Source organism: Phalangium opilio, unplaced genomic scaffold (genome assembly GCF_054372755.1).
Source record: "Phalangium opilio isolate 3A_F unplaced genomic scaffold, DU_Popi_V2 ptg000217l_1, whole genome shotgun sequence".
NCBI lineage: Eukaryota > Metazoa > Arthropoda > Arachnida > Opiliones > Phalangiidae > Phalangium > Phalangium opilio.
Genome location: NW_028324218.1, coordinates 11,220,900 through 11,244,236, shown reverse-complemented (window position 1 = coordinate 11,244,236; position 23,337 = coordinate 11,220,900). Strand labels below are relative to the sequence as shown.

The window sequence follows — 23,337 nt, the reverse complement described above, 5'->3', positions numbered from 1 at the left end:
ATGATTTTAACAAAGTATGGTGGTTTTATCTGCGGGCTGCCGGGCTCTTGAAAAAAGCAGTAAAGTGTCAGACAGTTAGCGAAAGAGCTAGAGGAAAGACGTCTTACAGAAGAGAGGAAACGAAGACAAGAAGACAACCATAAATGTTTGCACCCCCAAAACGTTTATCGAACTTTTATTTCTTTAGGGTTTTGAGCTGAGAACATATAGGTAAGACCGTGTTAATGTAATAATTAAGATAGAAATGACTGCGTCGCATTCATCTCGTTGATGGGTCCGAATCTTTCTCCATTTTCATCCTATTTCTCAAAACTGTCAAAATCATTTTGGCGGCTCTGATTTCGCAATCCGTCGTAATACTTCGAACGGGAAAAAGGGGGGAATTTTTAAAGGAATTTATGTCTGGTCTTGGGAATTAAAATTAAAGGGGTGAATGTCCTTTTAAATTTATTTAAAATGTGTTAGTGGGTTTATCTTAATTATTTCAAATATTAATGATGATTTATTAATTGAAATATTCTTCATCTATTTAATTTCCACCAAAATCACTTTGGCCTATTTAAACTACCTCCGAAATACTTTCGTTCATCTGAAATGAAACTGAATTAATTTTGCCCATTTAAATTACCACAAGTTTACCTTGGCGCATTTAAATTACCCCAAGTTTTCCTTGGCGCATTTAAATTACCCCAAGTTTTCCTTGGCGCATTTAAATTACCCCAAGTTTACCTTGGCGCATTTAAATTACCCCAAGTTTACCTTGGCGCATTTAAATTACCCCAAGTTTTCCTTGCCACGTTTAAATTACCCCAAGTTTTCCTTTGCGCATTTAAATTACCCCAAGTTTTCCTTTGCGCATTTAAATTACCCCAAGTTTTCATTTGCGCATTTAAATTACCCCAAGTTTTCCTTGCCACGTTTAAATTACCTCAAGTTGACCTTGGCACATTTAAATTGTCCCAAAATTACTATGATCCGTTAGATAGATCCCAAGATTACTATAATCTGTTAGACAGATCCCAGGATTACTATAATCTGTTAGATAGATCCCAAGATTACTATAATCGGCTAGATTGACCCCAGAATAACATTGATTCATATAAATTACTTTGGTTCATTTAAATGACACGTAAGATTGATCCCAGAATTAAATCGCGCCAATTAAATTACACAGAATTTAGTTACTCCATTTAAATTATCTCCAGAATGAAATTTCGCTAATTAAATTACTCCAGAATTTAGTTACTCCATTTAAATTACCTCATAATTATGTTACTTCATCGTTACCCCATTTAAATTACTCTAGAATTACGTTACCCCATTTAAATTACTCCAGAATTACGTTACCCCACTTAAACTACTCCAGAAACACGTTACCCCATTTGAATTACTCCAGAATTACTTTACCCCATTTAAACCACTCCAGAATTACGTTACCCCACTTAAACCACTCCAGAATTACGTTACCCCACTTAAATTTCTCCAGAAACACGTTACCCCATTTAAATTACTCCAGAACTACGTTACCCCATTTAAATTACTCCAGAATTACGTTACCCATTTAAATTACTGCATAAATACTTTTATCAATTTAAATATGACTTCTATCTCTTTTAATAACAATTACTGATTAGTTTTCATCAATTAATATTAGCCATAAAACTACGTAGTTAAAACATCCATAAAATTTCTAATTAGTTTAGACTCATTTTATCAATTCTATTTACATAGAAAAATATTCTTTGATGACAATCTTTTTTCCCCGTCATGCATCGTTAGATTTTCCATGTTTTTATTTTTTTTTTACTCATCCAAATCTAATCACATCTAAATGATTAGAAACACTTCTTAATTACATCCTGATTAAGCTTTTATCCCGATTATTGTAACGTACGTTATCTCGAACATCCGTAGACCTCTATAAAATGTTCGCCTAATTTGAGATAAAACCCAAAATTAACCATAATTGCATCATCTTTCTTAACGTCTCAGACTCTGCCATTTTTAAAGGGGGAAGAGAGGGTTTTGAATTTTGAAGGCCCAAAATTTTGGTTCCTTCCAGACTCAATTGAAATTGTATTAAACAATCTTTCTTTGCGTGTAGTTAGTTTAGACTTCGTCAGACATAACTTGGTTCTTAATTTAGTATTATTATTATTATTAGTTAAATTTAATAGTTAGGGTCAGTCACGGAAATCAGTTTTTAATGTCAATGCAATTAACAACCGGATTAATTTTGTTAAATCATTCATTTGCTCAAAGGTAATTAACAATTAGATTAACAATGGATCTAGCTAGTTAAAAAGCGCCTGAATTAATTACGTTTTAACAACGCTTCACGCTCGATAGCTTTCAAACAATCGTTCTAATAACAAATATTTAAGCTATGTATTTGTTTTATGAGTTTATGATTGAAGTAGTATCGTTTACTAATTGCGTCATTTTAGATTAGAAGCCATAAGAACTTTTATTTGTTTATTTTAAAGTTTGTGGCTATTGGAATACAAAATAGACCATGCTTAAAGGGAAAGTCTCATAACCGGAATGATTTTTTTTTGTGACCAAGAGGTTGTTACAAAAACTGATAATTTTTGGCAATAATCCAGCAACATTCTGAATTATTTGTAGGAGTAAACTTTTTGACGGAAGCTACTCTAGTTTATATGGTGGGCGGCGGTTTTATGTAGGAGGAAGCTATTTGTATTAAAAATCATGGAAATAGAGCTTTATACTCCCACCCCCCCCCCCCACGATTAGATTGATTAAACCTTTCTAGTTAGATAAATTAAATCTAGGTTAGAATCAACCGTTTCAATTTAAACATGCAATAAATCATGTTTATATTTAAAAAAATCACGTTTAGTGTCATTAAATATTATTTAAATGTTTCAAATATTGTCTTGAATGTTTCGAATGTTGTTTGAATGTTTCGAATGTTGTTTGAATGTTTCGAATGTTGTTTGAATGTTTCGAATGTTGTTTGAATGTTTCGAATGTTGTTTGAATGTTTCGAATGTTGTTTGAATGTTTCGAATGTTGTTTGAATGTTTCGAATGTTGTTTGAATGTTTCGAATGTTGTTTGAATGTTTCGAATGTTGTTTGAATGTTTCGAATGTTGTTTGAATGTTTCGAATGTTGTTTGAATGTTTCGAATGTTGTTTGAATGTTTCGAATGTTGTTTGAAAGTTTCGAATGTTGTTTGGATGTTTCGAATGTTGTTTGGATGTTTCGAATGTTGTTTGAATGTTTAGATCTCATTTAGTTCGATTACTTAGTGATTAGAATGATTATATGGTAATTAGATAAACTCATGATTAGATCGAACAAGTCGTAATTAGCTTCACTAATCCTGATTGTATGTTTAAATAAAAATAATTATGATTTACTTTGACATAACCAGACGTGATCTACTACATCTTACCCCGTACTTTTATTAATGTTAAATAATTGATAAGGGAAATCACCTAAATAAGCACCACATTGCCACCGGTTGCTTACGCAATTGCCAGTCCCAACCAGAGCTAATTCAGACCAATTTATTTTAATAATTGTCAAACAAATTCAGGCGCAATCTGGAATAAAATATTACACGTGGTAGAATCATCATTAGATTACGTCAGAACTGAATAAAAAGAAGCGGCGCGTGGCTGACGTAAATATTCTGTTACATTTCCTTACGGTTATCGTTATTTTAAAACAATTTTATAATAGCTAAGCTAGTTAATGGTTCGTGAGACTGGTCCTTTAAAAACGTAAGCCACTCAAGGTTGGGCAAGTCTGAACCTGTTGAAGACGTTGATCTTTGGCGAAAATATCGTATGTTCTATCTCACCCCTAGTCTTCCATTACCCCAATCTACCAGTTACTTAGAAAAACGTTATAGATTTTAGTATAGCAAGTGCAACTGTGGTGTAACTTTGAAGTTGGGACGGATAACTGGCTTCCATTTCAACCCCCTTCGGCCTTCTTAACTTTCAGAAACTTTTCGCCCTCGCGTCTCACTTTGAAAGTTCAATACGTTTTAAATTATATTAATTTTTTTGAAGTAACTTTAAGGAGCTGAGCCTGTAGTCTAGATTTGTACAAATGAGCGTAGATGGTGGGATGATCTCAATAAAATAGGAATGACTCACCCATTTCCACGTTGGCTTTCGGCAGTATGTTCAGAATCAGCCCAACAACAGTGCAAACAAACTTATTGTAACTAGAAATCTGTATTTTTAAGTTTTTGCTTTGTTGGGTTGTTTGTTACATTACCACTATTTCAATAATTTAATTTTAATTTTCAAGTTTTAAATGTGAGGTATTTTGCTCGTATGTGCTGGAGCGAAGCGGATTTACAGGCGTAAATAATAATTTTTACACAAACATTCGATGAAATTTACGTTTATTTCATAATCATGCGCAATGATACAAGAAAATAGATGCTTTTTAAAAGGGGTAGGGGCTAGAGTAACGTCTGCTTAATATAGAGTGCTGTCAGAAGCGCCGGTGTGACGTCACCCATGCTGTTTTCCCATAATGAAAAAACGGTAACTGTCATGGCCGCCCATTGCTAAAGGCAGACTCATGACGTTTAACCTTGGATCTGACGTCACAACTGACAGCACTCTATAGGGTTAACATTTTATTTTGTATGTGGATCCACAGACGTTAAATAGGGCTTGAAAGTTAGCAGTCCACTAAAGTCCACACATTATAGTACATAAACGCCAAAGGAAGACAATAGAAATATTTTATCTCTAATTCATGCGAAAATATCTTGAGCAATTTTTTGAGATTTTTATTTCTTACTAGGGTGTTTGTTCTTTGTTCTATTTTGAGTCGAAAATGTTCTGTGGCATTTTGCCGTCGGGGTCGCAGTTGTCAAGTTATGATTGACCCCTTAATTTAATTAAGAAGCTGAAAGACGATCTCTAATTTAATTAATGGGTCAACACTTTAATTAAACTCGATATTGCAAAATGACATTGAACAATTTCGACTCGAAATCGCCCAAAAAGAACAACATCCATAATTTCTTACAAACCTTTTAGAAACATTTAGAATTTATTATCATCGTACCATCTTTAAATTAAGCTAATTTTTGAATCTTACCAAGGCGTTCAAAGAGTACATTATAATTCTGGTTGGATTAGGTTAGGTTATGATTGTTTGGGTTTTGTTTAACCGTTGCCTAGGGTCGGTTTTGCCACTCATTAAGCTCTCTTACCAAGGCTCTCAAAGAGTATATTGTAATGCCGATAATTTAACATCTATTATGACAGAAACCGAAGTATTTCATTTCATGCGGAATGGCTGGAGACGCGAATCCAATAAAAGTTGATGGATATTCGTCACCCGAAGAGGCGCTTAGCCCAATTATGTCGGATGAAGCGTTAAATATGCTCGAAAATGAAAATAACGTCTTCATGACCAATTATACTCCTGTTCCTTGGAGTTTGCCATTGTAAGCATGCATTTAACTCTCAACAACATTAATTATGTTGCTTTAAAACCAGATTGGGAGATTAATGTTCATCTCTCTTTTGTTTTGCAGTGAGACCAATTCGAATCCACTCGGTTCTCAAGATCCACTATGGCCCCAAATTTCCCAACAGTCGACTGAAGTAAGTTCAAATTATTTTTTTTTAATGTAAAATGTCACATTTGAATTTCCATGTGCCACTCACGTTAAGGGATTAAGATTTTTCGGGGTGAAAAACACCCAGTTTTACGTGCTACATTTAAAGCTCGTAAACCTCTTAAGTTACTTTAAAAGCTAAAAAATTTCTTGAGTTACTGAAAAGCTCGGAAATCTCTTAAGTTAATTTAGAAGCTAAGAAATCTCTAATTACAATTAAAAGCTCGGAAATCTCTAATTACATTTAAAAGCTCGGACATCTCTTAAGTTACATTTAAAAGCTCGGACATCTCTTAAGTTACATTTAAAAGCTCGGAAATCTCTTAAGTTGCATTTAAAGCTCAGAAATCTCTTAAGTTACATTTAAAAGCTCGGAAATCTCTTAAGTTACATTTAAAAGCTCAGAAATCTCTTAAGTTGCATTTAAAGCTCAGAAATCTCTTAAGTTACATTTAAAAGCTCGGAAATCTCTTAAGTTACATTTAAAAGCTCAGAAATCTCTTAAGTTGCATTTAAAGCTCAGAAATCTCTTAAGTTACATTTAAAAGCTCGGAAATCTCTTAAGTTACATTTAAAAGCTCAGAAATGTCTCCGATTATTTTAAAAGCTCAAAACTCTCTTCAACAAAAAAGTTTATAAGCTTGAACATTTCTTCAACAAAACAGTTTATAAGCTTGAAAATCTCTTTAATTACATATAAAGCTCAGAAATGTCTCCGATTATTTTAAGAGCTCAAAAATCTCTTCAACAAAAAGTTTATAAGCTTGAACATTTCTTCAACAAAACAGTTTATAAGCTTGAACATTTCTTCGACAAAACAGTTTATAAGCTTGAACATTTCTTCGACAAAACAGTTTATAAGCTTGAACATTTCTTCAACAAAACAGTTTATAAGCTTGAACATTTGTTCAACACAAAAGTTTATAAACTTAAATCTCTGCACTTTCTTATAAAACTCAGAAATCTCTGCGATTATTTGAAAAGCTCAAAAATCTCTTCAACAAAAAAGTTTATAAGCTTGAACGTTTCTTCGAGAAAAACGTTTATAAGCTTGAAAATCTCTTTAATTTAAAGCTCAAAAACCTCTTCAATTATAAAACTCAAAAAATCCCTTAGTTTTTTTAAAAAAAAGCTCAGTTCTCCTCAAATGCTTTAAAACTTTATTCAGCGAAAAATTCATAATTAATGCACGTTTACTTCAAAAACGGTTGAGATAATAATATTGACATAAATTGAAATTCCTAGTATAAGATAAGTTAGTTCTAGAGGAAACTAGAAGGGGGTATAAACGGGGGCGGCACGGGCATGTTCGGGCAGGAAACCTAAAGAGGCAAAACAAGCCCTCAACCGACAAACCGTGACGTCAGGGAAACGTTGACTGAGCGAGCGAAGTTCGTTCCTAGAGAACTTTTCCCAAAACCTGCTAAGGCAAGTCGCAAAACTCGCAATACCCTACTCTCGAACCCCGAATGTTCGCCTCAACTTCAATTTAAAGTAAAACCAACGGCGATAAAACGAGCAGTTTAAGATTCTGCGTGAAACTACGCGGGCTTGATAATAAGTCAATGCAGCTAATAGTTTAGAAGTTGAATTATTTACAGCTTTAGTGATCTCAATGTGTGATGCCCCACCGTTCCTGATTATATTTAAGAATTAATTATTTGCAATTAATATATATTTATCCAGATTTAATATAGACAAGTTTTAATTAGTCCCCGTAAATTATTTTAAAAATGCCAATATTAGAGGAAACCGAAATGAAGTATAGGCCGAGGAAAGAGATGGATATGGTAAGCGTTTTATTGTTGTGGTGGTTTTATTTTTGGCGACGCTGTGTAACTAAACGAAAAATGCGCTCCAAGTGGCGAATGGCGATTTTCACGCTTTTTTATGGGCATGAAGAGACGCTTTGATTCTCTAAACCCCCGGCCCCAGCCCCCAAGTAGCCCACAACCATTATTTTTTCTTGAAATGAGACTAAAAACCATGGATGAAGGATGCGCGTTAGGGAATTTGTTTTCACGCTATAGGAATAGGATAGGCAACTCCCTATCTTCGACGGCAGCTTATTATTATTATTATTATTATTATTATTTTTCGATGTATACTATGTTCCAGCTTTGGTTGTCAGCACGCTTAAAGCTAGGTCTCTATGTAATGTAGCTTTGTGCGTGCGGACAATAGATGAAAGCAATACTAAATTTCAGGATTTAAAATCTCGAGATTTAAATGCTGAAAATTAGTTTTTCTTTCGTCGGTTATGACCACGCACAAAGCTACCTTATACTGAGGCCCTGGTTTGCGCGTGCTGACAACCGAAGCTGGAACAGATGTGTGTATACAGAATAAGCTGCCGTCGGAGTTAGGGAGTTGCCTATCCTATATCGTGATATTTCTTCACTAGTGTCATTTATCCATGGTTTTAGCGTGAGGAAATTTGTTTTCACGTTTAGACGATAGGCAACTCCTTATCTCCGACGGCATCTTTTTCGATATATACTCTGTTCCCGTTTCGGTTGTCAGCACGCGCAAACCTAGGTTTCTATGTTTAAGGGGCTTAGCTGTACGTAGGTTTGTGCGTGCTGACAACAGACTAAAGAAATAGTGATTTTCAGTATTTAAAATCTCGAATAGACCATTTTGGAAATTATATACAGATAAACCAACGCACAGGGGCGAGGCCACCTTTATGGTATTCTCCCTATCGTCAAGAAGCAACGCTAGAGGCAGTGCGAGTTGGTTAGCCTCTCTGGTTCCGTCTGGCGTTGCTTCTTGGCGCTAGAGAGAATACCCCAATGGCGAACACGCCCCCATGCGCTAATATTTTCTGAAATGGTCTATTGGAATCAAAAATATAAAAATTCGGGAATCTAATAAATTCTGGAGTTACGAAAAATATCAAATAAGTCTATAAAATGGAATTTTAGATTTATTTATTTCAACAACAAATTACAGCGTTTAAATTAAAAAAAAAAAAAGAGCTGGGCTTGATGAAGGCTCCTCCCATTTACATCTACACGGAGGATTTTTATTTAGTAGAAGGGTAGTGGGGGAGTAAAGCTGATTGGGCAAGCAGGGGCATGACGTTAGGTAGGTGTGGTTTGTCTTGTACTGCTGTGCCACTATTCCTGGGTTAGTGCAACCATGGATGAAGAATGCGCGTGAGGAAATTTGTTTTCACTCTACAGGATAGGCAACTCCCTATCTCGAACGACAGCTTATTCTGTTTATACTCTGTTACAACATCGGTTGTCAGCACGCGCAAAGCTAGGCCTCTATGTAACCTAGCTTTGTACGTGCTGTCAGGAGACCAAAAACTTCAGTATCTTCAGGATTTAAAATTTGAAATTAAGGCCTAGAGGTTCATTCACTCGAGCTAAGAAAACTCGCGAATATTTTAAATCCTGAAGTTTATTGTCTCTTGACAGCAGTACAAAGCTTGGTTACATAGACACCTAGCTTTGCGTGTGTTGACAACCGATGCAGTAACAGAGTATACACAGAATAAGCTGTCGTTCGAGATGGGGAGTTGCCTATCCTATAGCGTGAAAACAAATTCTTTATCCATGGTGAAACAGTGCAAAATGGGTTTCCTTGTTTCAAAATTAATGTAGATACAGTCATAAGTTTATAAGATATGTTCCATAAGTATCACACTACCTATACGTCGTAATAGTAGAGACTTGCTGAGAGCTTGTTTGAGAACGACAAGCGAGAATTGACTACATGCGGTTACTTTTGCAGTCCATTTTCCTATTTAGTATGTTAAAGCTTTGACTGCGCCTCACCAGGCGTCGCTTTTACGATAATCTATGACATTCCAACTACGTCACTCCCTGATGACAATTACGTAGCGTTTCTAGAGCACTGGCTACACAAGTCGTGTATGGCTGATGCGTTTAATTTTAAATTACCTTGCTGAGGTACCACTGTTAACGTAAACATGAAATACGACACAGCCCCTAGAAAAACAGACAACAAAAATTCGCGGTTTAAATTAATGCACCCTAAGAATGTAAAGTTCAAAGGAGCTCTCATTTTAGCGCACAAATAACTATGATGTGTCATGTTGTTGCTGTTGATATAGTTCAAAGTTCCCCGTTTGTGGCAACACCAGGTCAAATACTCGGTGCAATCAGACATTAAAGATAAGGTAAATCCCACAATTCCAGTCAGAAAAAAGTTCGTCATGGCGTCTAAAATTTCCGCTAAACTTTTGTCGTCGCTTTCAAATATTGCAGTCCATTTGAAACAAAAGTTCAAAACCCATTCAAGCGTCAAAATTGAAACCGATAATCGTAGTTTCGTATCCAATTCCGATATAATTCCCATGTATTTACTGTGCGTTTTTGCCAAAATCTGAACGTCCATTCGCGAAACCAGGGGTAAATAACGAAAGGAGTTAGAGACGCTAGCTTCCGTAGTGTAGAATACAGTGGGACCTTGAAACGTCATAGAATTTGTAACTAACGTAGTGCCATCTTTGGAACTGTATTGTAAATAGGACCAGAACCTTAAAAGTTTTGCCTTAAAATCTCGCGCCGCAAGGTATTCTGGGTAAAGTAAAATGGCGGGTGTCGATGTTGTGAAGTCGTCCCATAAATCAACCCAATATAATTAGTATATTCAATCGCGAGAAAACAGCGATTTAAAGAAGAAAAATAATTCAAACAATTTGCAATTTGAAGCCGGAGAAATCCTCACAATGTGTTCAAGCTTGTTTTGCCGTAAGTGCGCGGTTACAGAGTCGGCCCAGTGAGCCAAGGCTTAGTGATTTTTCCGAGTCAGTGCCAGTGGGAACTGTGGGATCAGGATCATCGACTGTATCTGTGACTAAAGAAATTAAAACAACTAAAACTGAAGGATGCAAAAACGACATTTAATTCCATTTCATTATCGAATAAGGAATTTACCAACTTTAAAGTTGCATGTTTCTAATTCAAGTGCACCTTAATGAATAAACTTTACTCTAAGCCTAATTATCACTCAGTCGTAAGCAGACGAACATTAGCAGACGAACACTAGCAGACAGGAGAAAATCGATATCCCAGCATGACTTTCGAAACTTTGCTGCCACGCTATTGGTTGGAAAATATCATACTTATTTTGAATTATAGACGGCGTGACCGAGGCGTTTTCTCTTTTCTGTGTCTACGTTTGAAAGTCCCACTGTATTCTACACTACGGAAGCTAGCGTCTCTAACTCCTTTCGTTATTTACCCCTGGCGAAACAGACAGAAACTTTCCCCAGTTTATAATATCAGTCTTTAGGCTTACCACTGTGAACGCGATCAGAGCTTGCGTCGCGTTTATAACGCTGTGCATGAACAAGAGACTCGCGAATCGAAGTAACCATAAACAATACACCAAATACGGATAACGCGATAGAATTTCGAATCCTTTATAAAAGAACTCGATGAAGATACGCGTATCGACTGCCATTGGTATAAGAAACCCCATATGAATCATGACGCAAATGCATAAGATTGTTTCGACGCAACTTAGAGTTGCCATTTTAAAGTTACCGTTAAAATGCGTTTTACGCAGTTGTCTTAAGCAGCTTTTTGTTAGATCGCCGTATAAAGCGCCGTTAACGAAGTACACCCATTTTAGTGCAATGCACATGTGGAATAGTGATTCAAACACACGAACTGAACTCCAGTTGTGGTACATACGGTTAATTATGCAGCCCATCATTTCAGCTAAGCACAAATTAACAACGACTTGTCCTATGACTGATCTTATCGAACGTGGTCGTTCGTCAAAAGCGCCCAATAATTTCAGATATTTATAAACGACTTTGAAAACTAGATTTTGTTTTATGCATAATGGAATTGCATTTTCTGTGAAAATTTGAGCCATGGTGTTTCGTTTGTGTTTCACTTCGAGTGACATGAACGCACTCACTGAGTGCATTGGAAAAAGGTTTGAGAGTTAAATTAGTTATGCGAAACAAATTATTGGAAAAAGAAATCGTTAGCATTTTGCATTATTTATATTTATTCAACAGCTCGGAAATTTCTCACAGTTATCCCAAATATTGGCAGTTTTATAATTGACTTTCTATATATATATATTTGAACCCGAAAATGCTATAAGCATAGGGCGAAAAATCCATTATTTGTTTATTTATTTATTCATTTCAATCAAATACAGCCAAGGAATCATTTAAAGGGAGGGTGAAGTAGATAATCAAGTGATTTTTTATCGATCCATGTCTCGCGCCACGATTGTCACGTTGCGCGCCTAATTTTATCAAATCTCGTCATAAATTTCATTCAACACGGAACGTGCCACGAGAATTTTGTTGACAAAAAGGCAGAGCGTTACTCGATTGGTCGGCAGTCCTTGTTTAAAATTATCCTTAAAATCTGAACCTAATTTGAATTTTTAAATCATTCGGAAGTATTTCCTGAATGTTTGACTATGCAGGCTGGTTTTATAATTAGTAGAACAATCGATAAAAATCACTTGATTTTCCACTTCACCCTCCCTTTAAAGGAAAAATTCAGGTGACATAGCATTATACCAAGAAGTGATATCTAGTTTATTGGGGAGAAGATTTTAATTCGCCACATTTCCAGCTTTATCTCCAGTCCAAACGTAGGTCCGGAGTTAGTCCCCGCCTCTAAATTACAACCAGCATCTCATTGGTTCTTGAAAACTCACGTCAGCGCGACGCGAATGACGAAAATTGCGTATTTTCCGACTGAGGAGAGGCTAAATAGTCTGGCCTCCTTTTACGTCCCCCCTTGTATTTTGAAAGGGGGGACTGGGACTGAGGCGCGCGGATACTTAGGCATGTTATACCTTCTCCCTAATAAACTAGATATCACTTCTTGATTATACCTTAAAAGAACTGCCTTTTTCTATATAAAAGCATAAAATATTGATAATAAAATAAACAATCGCTTTTTACAAAATAATTAGCATTTACTTTAGTGGCGTCTGCTAGCCAGAACCACTTACCCCTACGGGTTTTGGTCGAATTCTCATAGGCTGAGTGAGAGAGGTTCGATTTATTTCGAAGTGTACTATTAATTGAGCAGAATTGTAAACCCCAAGTTATTCGATCCAAAGAGCCTTTATGTCATAGCCGGTTCAATGTACGAATTTAGTGACAGGAACGGAGCAATTCGGATTTTAATATTTAAAAATAGTTTTAGCATTTTTTATTAGTAATTTAATTTTGTGAACACTTTTTTTATTAGTAATTTAATTTTGTAAACACATTTTTTATTAGTAATTTTGTGAGCACATTTTTTATTAGTAATTTAATTTTGTGAGCACATTTTTATTAGTAATTTAATTTTGTGAACACATTTTTTATTAGTAATTTAATTTTGTGAACACATTTTTTATTAGTAATTTAATTTTGTGAACACATTTTTTTATTAGTAATTTAATTTTGTGAACGCATTTTTTATTAGTAATTTAATTTTGTGAACACATTTTTTATTAGTAATTTAATTTTGTGAACGCATTTTTTATTAGTAATTTAATTTTGTGAACGCATTTTTTATTAGTAATTTAATTTTGTGAACGCATTTTTTATTAGTAATTTAATTTTGTGAACACATTTTTTATTAGTAATTTAATTTTGTGAACACATTTTTATTAGTAATTTAATTTTGTGAACACCTTTTTTATTAGTAATTTCATTTTGTGAACACATTTTTTATTAGTAATTTAATTTTGTAAACGCATTTTTTATTATTAATTTAATTTTGTGAACACATTTTTTTTCAGTAATTTCCAAATAGTTAAGTTAGATTTCTAACGTATTAGTTACAATGGTCCTAAAAGTTTGACGTGTTAAATTTGACATATTCTTGCACTGATTTTTGGGGTACAATCGTTAACGTGAACAAGAAGTAGGATATAGCTCCTAGAAAAACGGACAACAAAAATCCACGATCTAATGGAATACAACCTAAGAAAGTAAAGTTCAAAGGCGCTTTCATTTTAATGGACAAAAACATTTCCGCCGTTTGTTTTACGTGTTCCATGTTTCGAAATCTCACAGCGCGTTTATGGCAACACGAGCTCAAATACTCGGTGCAATCCGACATTAATGCCAACGTAAACCCTAGAGTTCCAGTGTCGATTGTTCTCATGATAGCCGGAAAGATTTGCATATAACCATAACCCGTATTGTTGCGGTCGAAAATTGCGGTCCAGTTGAAGCAAAAGTTGCAAACCCACGTAACGGTCGAAAAGAAAAATGTCAATCGCAATTTCGAATCCAGTTCGGTGATCATTTCGATAAATTTAGTGTGGGTTTTTGCTAGAATCTGAACGTCGCATTCCGAAGTCGACATGAACTGACCCCAGTTTTGAATGTCTGTCTTGATGCTTAGGGTTGTAAAAGCGATCATAGCTTGAGTACAGCACATAAAGCTGCCTAACAACGCGACGAACGTGAAATGCAGAAACCATAAGACACGCGCTAGAACGGGGTAACGCGATAGTGTCGGAATTCCCGTGAAGTCGATGAAGGTTTCAGTTTTTATTGCCATCGAGATAAAAAACGATGCGATAAATACGATATCGAAAGAACAAACGAGTATTTCAAGAGCACTTAGAGTTGTCATTTTATAGTTGTTGTTTAGATGTGTTTTCCTAAGTTGTCGTAAACAAGACTTACTTAAATCCGAGTATAGTGAAGCGTTAACGACGTAAATCCAATTGATGTTAGTGCACATATGCAATAGAGACTCCATTACGCTGAATGAAGGCCAGTTAGCGCATATTCGGAAAACCATTGTTAATGAAAACATCGTGAAGTACAAGTTAATAACGATTAGCCTGAATGCTGATATAATTCGACTTCTTCTTGAACATCCTTCGTTGAAAGCTCCGAAAAATTCCAACCATTTATAAACGATTTGGAAAAATAGGTTTTGTTTTATACATAATGGCGTTGGCTCTCTACGCGACATTGCGTTTCATAAACACTCAGTTGCTTTCCAGAGCAGGCGTCGAATTGATATTGAATTGCCGGTTGCTAGTGCATGTGCACCGAAGCAAGCTGTGTGGTGTAGCGTGTTGCAAGTGCGTTTTTTTTTACATTGTGTGCGCAATATGCGAAAATTCTCGTAATTATTATAAACATTGGCGACTATGACAAATTTTAACACGTGAAAAGTTGTCATTATTTTTATAGGTTTGGTTGGTCGAAAACAACGTTGGTTGGCCTCATTCGTGTCATGAATATTTCATAATTGTCATTTGAGTAAAATGGAGCAAGATTATTTTAACTTGACTGTAGTGGAAAGTGGAACACAATGGGGGGGGGGGTCTTTAAATACTTATGTTGGGTTCAATGGACAGTACTGAAATCCTGGACAAGTCCGGAATTTTGGGAGAGGAACTCAAAGAAACTTAAAAATTATCATAATTATTGATTAGATAATTTTTCATTGCCGTGTACTAATTCATAACAGCAGAAGTATATAATACTTCTCTTCGAGAGAAGTGTACCACAAAGCGGGGTAAGTGTAACGTCATTCTTCCCAACATCGGAACATTCGGAGCAAGGTTACTAAACCAAATCACATACGCGATAAATAGTTCCCTCATCATTAGTCTATTTGCGTTCAACTTTTTGGCAAAACGCACTTGTGGATTTTTGTTTCACCCCAAGACGAGGTTAGGGAGTTGATTGCTGAGGATTTAATACCAAACAGTTATAGAATTCACCTTACGGTGCGATGCCTATCTGTAGTTTGTTGAGCGGGAGAGCAAACAAAAAGGGTGAGCCTGGGAAGAATGACGTTACATACCTAATGTATTAAGATGATCCTTCTTCTATTATCCCCTTCTGATAACAGTCATTTTGAAACAAAATTGATTTTCTACAAATAAAAGTGAGGAAGTTGTTCTTGGTAAATTACTTTAGACGGTAAGGGATAGGGAAATTCTGGAGAAATAGATGAACTTTGAAATGAGAAATCTGTGATTAACACTGAAGTAGTACAATTGATATTGTAGAACAGAAGAGGAATTGCACTTCTGAATTATTATTTATTTATTTCCATCTCGTTGGTACATGTATAACATGGTGTACAAATATAATTCAGAGAAACTTCTGTATTACACGAGCAATTTTAGTGAAAACAATTTGTTATTTTCCGTATTAATGTCATTTGCGTTTCTAAAGTATTGATTACAAAGTGTAGTATCATAAGTACCATAATTACCCCTTACCAGGGGTAATTATGGTACTTATGGTAGTATCATATTCAATAGCGTGGAAATTTCCCACAATTATCTCAAACATTGGCAGTGTAATAATTAGCTTTGATGATATTTTTGCAAATTGATTTAAATAAAATATTACAAAAATCGGGCGAAAAATACAATTTTACCCTTTTATATCATTTCAAAAAAAAAAATACGGCCAAAACTTATTATAAAACTAGAATTTTCAAGATTGGGGATCACAGTTATTATGCAAAATATTCCCGGTTTCCTTATTAGTCATACATCACTGCCATATTGCCAAAAGTAACCTATATACACATCTCGTAATTAAAACTCTCTTTAAAATTGTGTCATTACTTTGAATTTCACCATCCACCCAAAAACACATGCGCGAATAAAATTTTAAAAATTATATTACAATTTCGTCTCAGGCGCCAATTTTGATTATTCAGAGCGCGCTCGGACCTCTCGATCGTGTTCCACTGACGAAACTATTCTCTCCAAAACTCGCTGAGGGCAGTTACGTCATCCTAACCCTGAGAGCACACTTTGGAGCAGTCAGTGGAAATCGCTATAAATGATTTGACATTTTCTTTACAGTCTGGTTACGCGCTTCAAGAGCTAGGATCAGCTACTGCATCCAATGAAATGACCTCGGATCAAATAAATTACACTCAGTTGAACCATCAACAAGATCAGGCCAGCGGAAGCGAGTTTGTGCAAAATGTAAGTAGTTCAAACCGCCTTTATGATTGAAATATTGAGAAAAAAGTTGATTTCAATTACTTTTATTGTCTTCGCAGGATTACTATGACAGATCAGAGCAAAATCCCTACGATGGAAATCAGCTCTAGTACTAATTAATATTATTTTATTACTATGCTTTGTAAGATAACTGGTTTAATTTGACAATTGTTGACAATTTTTTAGCCGTGACTTTAGAGGACAATATGATTTCGATATCGTACATCAGGAGCAAGATCAACACGTTTCGAAGAGTGTTCCATGGACTGTGAGTTGCAATTTCAATTATCACTTGTTCTCTTCTGATAGTTTGGTTCAGTTAATGTTATACCTTTTTTTGTAAAAGATAACAGTTACGAATGTTCTTTTCGTAGTTGCTCTCAAAAAATAGCATTAGGGCAATTGTTGCCAGATAGACTTTGAGATATGTTAAGTTTTCCGCACAAGTCTCTCGCGTATCATCATTCAGTTTCCTTTATCACTTGAAAACTGTTTATGGAGTCAGTTCAGATGCATTAACTTTATGATCGAGTCAGTTCAGAGGCATTAACTTTACGATCGAGTCAGTTCAGAGGCATTAACTTTACGATCGAGTCAGTTCAGAGGCATTAACTCGATGGAGTCATGTTCAGATGCATTAACTTTACGATCGAGTCCGTTCAGAGGCATTAACTCGATGGAGTCATGTTCAGATGCATTAACTCGATGGAGTCATGTTCAGATGCATTAACTTTACGATCGAGTCAGTTCAGAGGCATTAACTTTACGATCGAGTCAGTTCAGAGGCATTAACTTTACGAACGAGTCAGTTCAGAGGCATTAAATTTACGATCGAGTCAGTTCAGAGGCATTAACTTTACGATCGAGTCAGTTCAGAGGCATTAACTTTATGATCGAGTCCGTTCAGAGGCATTAACTTTACGATCGAGTCAGTTCAGAGGCATTAACTTTACGATTGAGTCAGTTAAGAGGCATTAACTTTACGATCGAGTCAGTTCAGATGCATTAACTTTACGATCGAGTCAGTTCAGAGGCATTAACTTTACGATCGAGTCAGTTCAGAGGCATTAACTTTACGATCGAGTCCGTTCAGAGGCATTAACTCAATGGAGTCGGTTCAGACGTATTGACTTTAAATTTATTTCCTTAAAACAGTTTATCATTTTTGAAATCTTATATTCTTGTTGTAACCTTAACATTACGTAATTTTACCAATATTTGCATGTGATAATTGCAGAATCTTTTCTAATTCACTTTTGCACACTCTTTCAGTATTCTCCTATTCTCAACAAACTCTTTGTGTCCTTCAACCTGGCCTGTCCTATTCAATTTACTATGAGTTCTGAACCACCTATTGGTTGCTTCATTCGAGCCATGCCTTACTTCACGCAACCCGAACATGCCGATCGTCCTGTTCCACGTTGCCTCAATCATCAAAATCCGGACGATCTTAGTAACCGAGATTTCCCTCACGTTCAGCATGTTATACGTTGCAACGCTGCTGGCGCGTTGTACGAATGCAGTGTTGACGGACGTTACAGCGTCGTTGTCCCTTACATTACTGAATGCAATTCCGTCACGATGGCCAAGTACTTCAGTTACTTCTTCGCTTGCTACAGTAGCTGCATGGGAGGAATGAACCGGAGACCAATTGTTGTAGTTTTCTCACTGGAACACGGGTAAGTGATATATCAGTTGGAGCAGGAATGTATGGAGGGGCTGGAATGAGTGACTAAGGGGGCTCTCGTTGTACCCTTGATGGTGGAAACATAAGGCGAGTCCTTTTCTATTTTGAGAAGTGTAGCTCCTCCCCCTACGTCTGTTTAGCTGTTTACCGAAGGCGAAAAATGTAATGACTCCTTAAAAAAGGCATGGCAGAAGTGACCTTTTACATTTTTTTAAAGTTAAATGCGCTGATTCGCCGCCGTTCGCGTTCCTATTCGATTCTCTCAGCCTAGGCAGAGGACCTAGGGTAGAGGGTGGAGAATTATAGCAAACAAGTTTTTTGGCAGCCAATGAATGAATGAAAATAATTTAAGTGGTAAATACGATTTTTACGTCAGGCTATGACGTCACTAGCGTAAATTAAGCCACGCCTGCAGTTGTTTCCAAGATAATTTCACGCCGATTAGGATTTGACCTTAGCCATTCCAACCCCTCCATACATTCCTGGTTGGAGTGATGTAGGTACTTGGGGCGCTGACGTAAAGTACTTAATTACTTCCATCTTTAGGAATCAAATCCTTGGTCGAAAGGTTTTAGAAGTCCGGATCTGCGCTTGTCCAGGAAGAGATCGTGCCAAATCTGAGAGAAATTACCTTAGAAAGAGAGAGACTGAAATCAGGGCGACTACTAACATGACTGAATGTGAACCACCAGCTCCAAGAGAGGAAAATGGTAATTTTAGATTGTGGGTTACTGTGATGGTGATATGTATTAGCTTGGTGGGCTTGAGTTAGATGCATGTTTATGAAACAGTTCAGTTTCTTGAAAAGAGCAGACTTCAATTTATGGTTGTACTAGCTGTTAGCCGCGGCGTCGCTCGCGTGTAATAAGAACTTCCATCAAAATGATATAAAGAATGGGTAGATTTTACTGATGACTAATATTTTTGTAGCACCCTAGGAGCGAAGGCACTCGGCGTTGCCCGTCAGCCCGTCTTAACATTTTTTTATTACTTTTCATGCGGACATTATTCCATAAAGAAGGGTTTTTTAATTTCTGGCCGCCATTTAAAAAGATGGCAGAAAATCGAACCCGAAAGACCATTCAGCCCGTCTATAGGTTAAAGGAAACCAGTGTACTAAATATTTGCGAAATCGGTTGAAACGCGCGGACTTTGTTGCATAGAGAAGATTTTTTACGTTTCTGGGCGCCATTTTTTAAGATGGCGGCGGATTAGAAAAATCTTTCTTAGTACGCGCCTACTACTTATGAGTAACGTTCCTGCAAATTTTCAGCCTTCTAGGGCAGGCGGTTTGGGCTGGGCGTTGATTATCAGTCTGTCTGTCAGTCAGTCAGGACTTTGATTTATATAGATATAGATTTAACCAAGAAGTTATATCAGTATCTCAGAGAGAAGATATAAGATGCCTTTGTATTCGCGCGCCGTAGTCCCAGTCCCCCTTTCAAAATACAAGGGGGGACGTAAAAGGAGGCGCCGGGCTATTTCGCTCTCGTCAGTCGGAAATTTTCCTCACTCGCGTCGTCGCGCTGACGTGAGTTTTCAAGAACCAATGAGATGCTGGTTGTAATTTAGAGACGGGGATTGACTGCGGACCTACGTTAGGACTGGAGATAAAGCTGGAAATCTGGCGAATTTATATCTTCTCTCTGAGATACTGATATAACTTCTTGATTTAACTTTGAATATTTCATTTTTTTAACAGAGGTGCAACAACGGCGACCACCGGAAACTGAATCACGTCCTCCACCTGAGAAGCAGCCAAGGACATCTGACGATGATTCTGACAACACTATATTAGTTGGTGTTCAGTTTCGGGTTAGCTATATATATATTTTTTTTTCTATGAAGAACATGGTTTAAATTATATCGTGTCTTACAATTCATACTAATTTTTGTTTCAATGTTTTCCAGGTTTTTCGTCACGAATCCCATCTTGCCCAGACCGTTTTGAACGGAATTAGGGACTCATTTGCTCAATCTCATATTCAACCACCACCTACTCCACAACCAAATCTCAACAATCAACTGTAAGTATTGCCCGGAGTTCAATTTTTAACGGGCAATAGTACCGAGAAAGCAGGTATTGATATTTAGCGTTTTTGGCACTGAAAATGCATGCGGATTCCGATTTGGCTTTGGGTTTGGGTTAATTGTAGCTTAGCTTAGCTTTCTAAGCTTGGCATTTGTCGTAGACATTGCCACACTATATGCACTGAACAATTAGTCTACGAAGAGCTGTAGTGTTAAATGGCGAAACAGTCCTTTAGATTTCTTAAAAGTGCATGAAGAGAAGTTTCATTGTGCTTGTACACAGCATGAATTAAACGTTTGCCTTTGTATATTTTAACTATTAAAGGGAGGGTGAAGTAGAAAATCAAGTGATTTTTTATCGATTCTTCTACTAATTATAAGGCCAGTCCGCGTAGTCAAACATTCTGGGAATACTTCCGAATGATTTTAAAATTCAAATTAGGTTCAGATTTTAAGAATAATTTGAAACAAGCCCCTCTGACCAGTCGCGTAACGCCCTGCCTTTTTATTAACAAAATTCTCGTGGCACGTTCCATGTCTCGCGCCACGATTATCACGTCGCGCGCGAATTTTATCAAATCTCGTGATAAATTTCTTTAGGCATGGCGCGTGCCACGAGAATTTTGTTAATAAAAAGGCAGGGCGTTACGTGATTGGTCGGCAGTCCTTGTTTAAAATTATCCTTAAAATCGGAACCTAATTTGAATTTTAAAATCATTCGGGAGTATTTCCTGAATGTTTCACTGTGCAGGCTGGTATTATAATTAGTGGAAGAATCGATAAAAAAATCACTTGATTTTCCTCTTCACCCTCCCTTTAAGTGCATGAATTGAACGTTACGTTTGCCTTTGTATATTTTAACTGTTAATACGAAATTCTGCAATGGATTACTTTAATGTTCAAAGTAGAAAAGACTTGAGTCTTATGCAAGCCATAGCTAATAATAATATCCTTGCATAAACGTACTGTTTTAGATCATATTATTAACTGCTGTTACATTCCTCCAAGATTAATTAATACCTTGTCTAATAAATTGTTTTATCAATATGTGTCGTTTAGATTGACTGGAGAACGGAGAATCAAAAGAGAACCCTCAGATCAATAAAATTTTATACCAAAAATTCCATTTTTTTTTATCCTATTTTATTGTAACTCATGAGTTGAGCTCTTTTGGTAATGGATTGACTTTCAATAAACTATTTTTTAAAACAGCCTACTTAAACAGTGTCCTTTTTAAAGTTGTTGTGCGTGTTGGAATTAGATACATTGGTAAATAAATTGTCCGTGTATTTTTGGCAGGACATTTCAAATCCATGTCTTTGAACACAAAAGTTTCGGCTTATATGATGCTGCAATTTTTGAGATATATTAAGCCAATTGGCCTTATTCCTATTCCCTGGGGGTCTGGAAACTACTTCCCTAATACCTAGAGACTGGGTAACTTAAGAATTTTCGCAGAATCACCGTCAGATGGCGCGGTGCTCTAGACACCTGGAGGAGATTCTGCAAACCTTCGTAAATCGGTTAAAAATTGTTCGATATCGGTTACTTATGGGTATAATCAGGGATAGATGTAATTTCAGAAGCAGGGATGGAGAAGGGTTAGTATTTACTTCAGTCCTACTTATAGCCTAGTAATGAGCCCCTCCCTCCAGCACGTAACGAAAAGTTTAAATTATCTTATTAGCTATGTTAAACTACGTTTTGATGACGTTGCTGACGGGAACGGCGGAAAATACGTAATTCCTTCTTTTTTACCTCTGTTGCTATGACCCGCCTCTTCTTTCACACCCCTCTGTCCCTTGGAAGGGGGTCCGGGAGTTTGACGCGCACCCACATTACTCTGTTCTCCATTCCTACTTCTAAAATTACATCTGTCCCTGGTATAATAATCGGTTCTCTCGTCGATCTTAACTAATCTAAACTAAGAATCAGTGTCTACATTGGCTAAGTTATGATATAGGACATCACTAGATTGTTTTATCATGTTGGGAAAGGGTACTATCAGAGATAGATTTAATTTTAGAAGTAGGAATGGAGAACGGAGTAATCTGGGCGCGCGTCAAAGTCCCGGAACTCCTTCCTCGGGAAAGGGGGGGGGGTATGGAAGAAGAGGCGGGGGAAAGCGACAGAGGTAAAAAGGAATTACGTATTTTTCACCGCCCCAGTCAGCAACTTCATCAAAACGTAGTTTAAGTGAACCAATAAGATAATTTAAACTTTTCGTCACGATCGAGTTGAAGGGAGGGGCTCTATACTGGGCTACGAGTGGAACTGAAGTAAAAACTAACCGTTCTCCATTCCTACTTTTAAAATTAAATCTATCCCTGGTACTATTAACGACTTTTTATGTTGATTTAACTTTTGCCTATGAATTTTCTTCATTATTTTATTACATTGGCAATATATTTTTAATAATTTTAGGAGGGAGAAACATTCTACATCCCCTTGTGGCGAATGTGTTTCAGGAAATGAGGTTGCCGCGAGCCTCTAGGACATCTTTATAAAGGGGCCCTGACTGCCTTCTCTCGAGAAAACTAGTTTTCACTCACTAAACTCTCACTTATTTTTAATTTTGTTCTACCATGAATTTATTTTCGTGCCCATGAATATGGATCAGTTTCATATTTCTCTGAGAATTTAATTTAAAAAAAATTGAAAGAGGTTAGCTTTTCCTTTCTAAATATAAAATGCAAAATATTTAAAAATGATCTCTTATTACAAAATAATAATCATTTAATTAGTTTTAAAAACGAGGACTACTAACTTTGGTTTAGTGGCGTCTGCTAAACCGAGCCTCTTACCCCTACGGGATTGGTTGAATTTTCACAGGCTGAGGGTAAGGTCTTGGTTTGGGCTAGCAGGCGCCAATAAACCAATGGCGGCACAGTAGTCCTCGTTTTTCAGACTAATTAAACGCTAATTATTTTGTAACAAGCGATTATTTATTTTCAATATTTTTTCCTTTTATATTTAGAAAAAGGCCGTTCTTTTAAGGTATAATGTTATGTTACCTGAACTTTTCCTTTAACTGGTAATTTCCCT

The 23,337-nt window shown here is 36.4% G+C and overlaps 1 protein-coding gene across 3 annotated transcripts; it reads left to right on the top strand.

Moving 5' to 3' along the window:
• Positions 1-50: 50 nt before the first annotated feature.
• LOC149616281 (cellular tumor antigen p53-like) lies at positions 51-21,508 on the top strand. 3 transcript variants are annotated; one of them, XM_089857083.1, is made up of 11 exons: positions 51-210; positions 5,269-5,450; positions 5,541-5,610; positions 16,431-16,556; positions 16,634-16,683; positions 16,761-16,842; positions 17,847-18,253; positions 18,808-18,971; positions 19,964-20,076; positions 20,173-20,288; positions 21,352-21,508. In XM_089857083.1, the coding sequence occupies exons 2-11, from the start codon at positions 5,296-5,298 to the stop codon at positions 21,395-21,397; spliced, it is 1,329 nt and encodes a 442-aa protein (XP_089713209.1). In that variant the 5' UTR covers positions 51-210; positions 5,269-5,295; the 3' UTR covers positions 21,398-21,508. The 3 variants fall into 3 exon arrangements, with proteins under 3 accessions (XP_089713209.1, XP_089713211.1, XP_089713212.1); XM_089857085.1 differs by having other exon boundaries at positions 52-210; positions 20,173-20,341; XM_089857086.1 differs by lacking the exons at positions 51-210; positions 5,269-5,450; positions 5,541-5,610 and adding an exon at positions 7,011-7,414.
• The last annotated feature ends 1,829 nt before the right edge of the window (positions 21,509-23,337 follow it).

What these genes read in the sequence shown, in the direction of transcription:
- LOC149616281 (XM_089857083.1), top strand. Translation starts at nt 5,296, where the DNA reads ATGGCTGGAGACGCGAATCCAATAAAAGTTGATGGATATTCGTCACCC. An exon ending in CGAAGAGTGTTCCATGGACT is followed by an intron (nt 16,843 to 17,846) that starts GTGAGTTGCAAT and finishes ACACTCTTTCAG; the next exon opens with TATTCTCCTATTCTCAACAA. An exon ending in AGCTCCAAGAGAGGAAAATG is followed by an intron (nt 18,972 to 19,963) that starts GTAATTTTAGAT and finishes TTTTTTTAACAG; the next exon opens with AGGTGCAACAACGGCGACCA.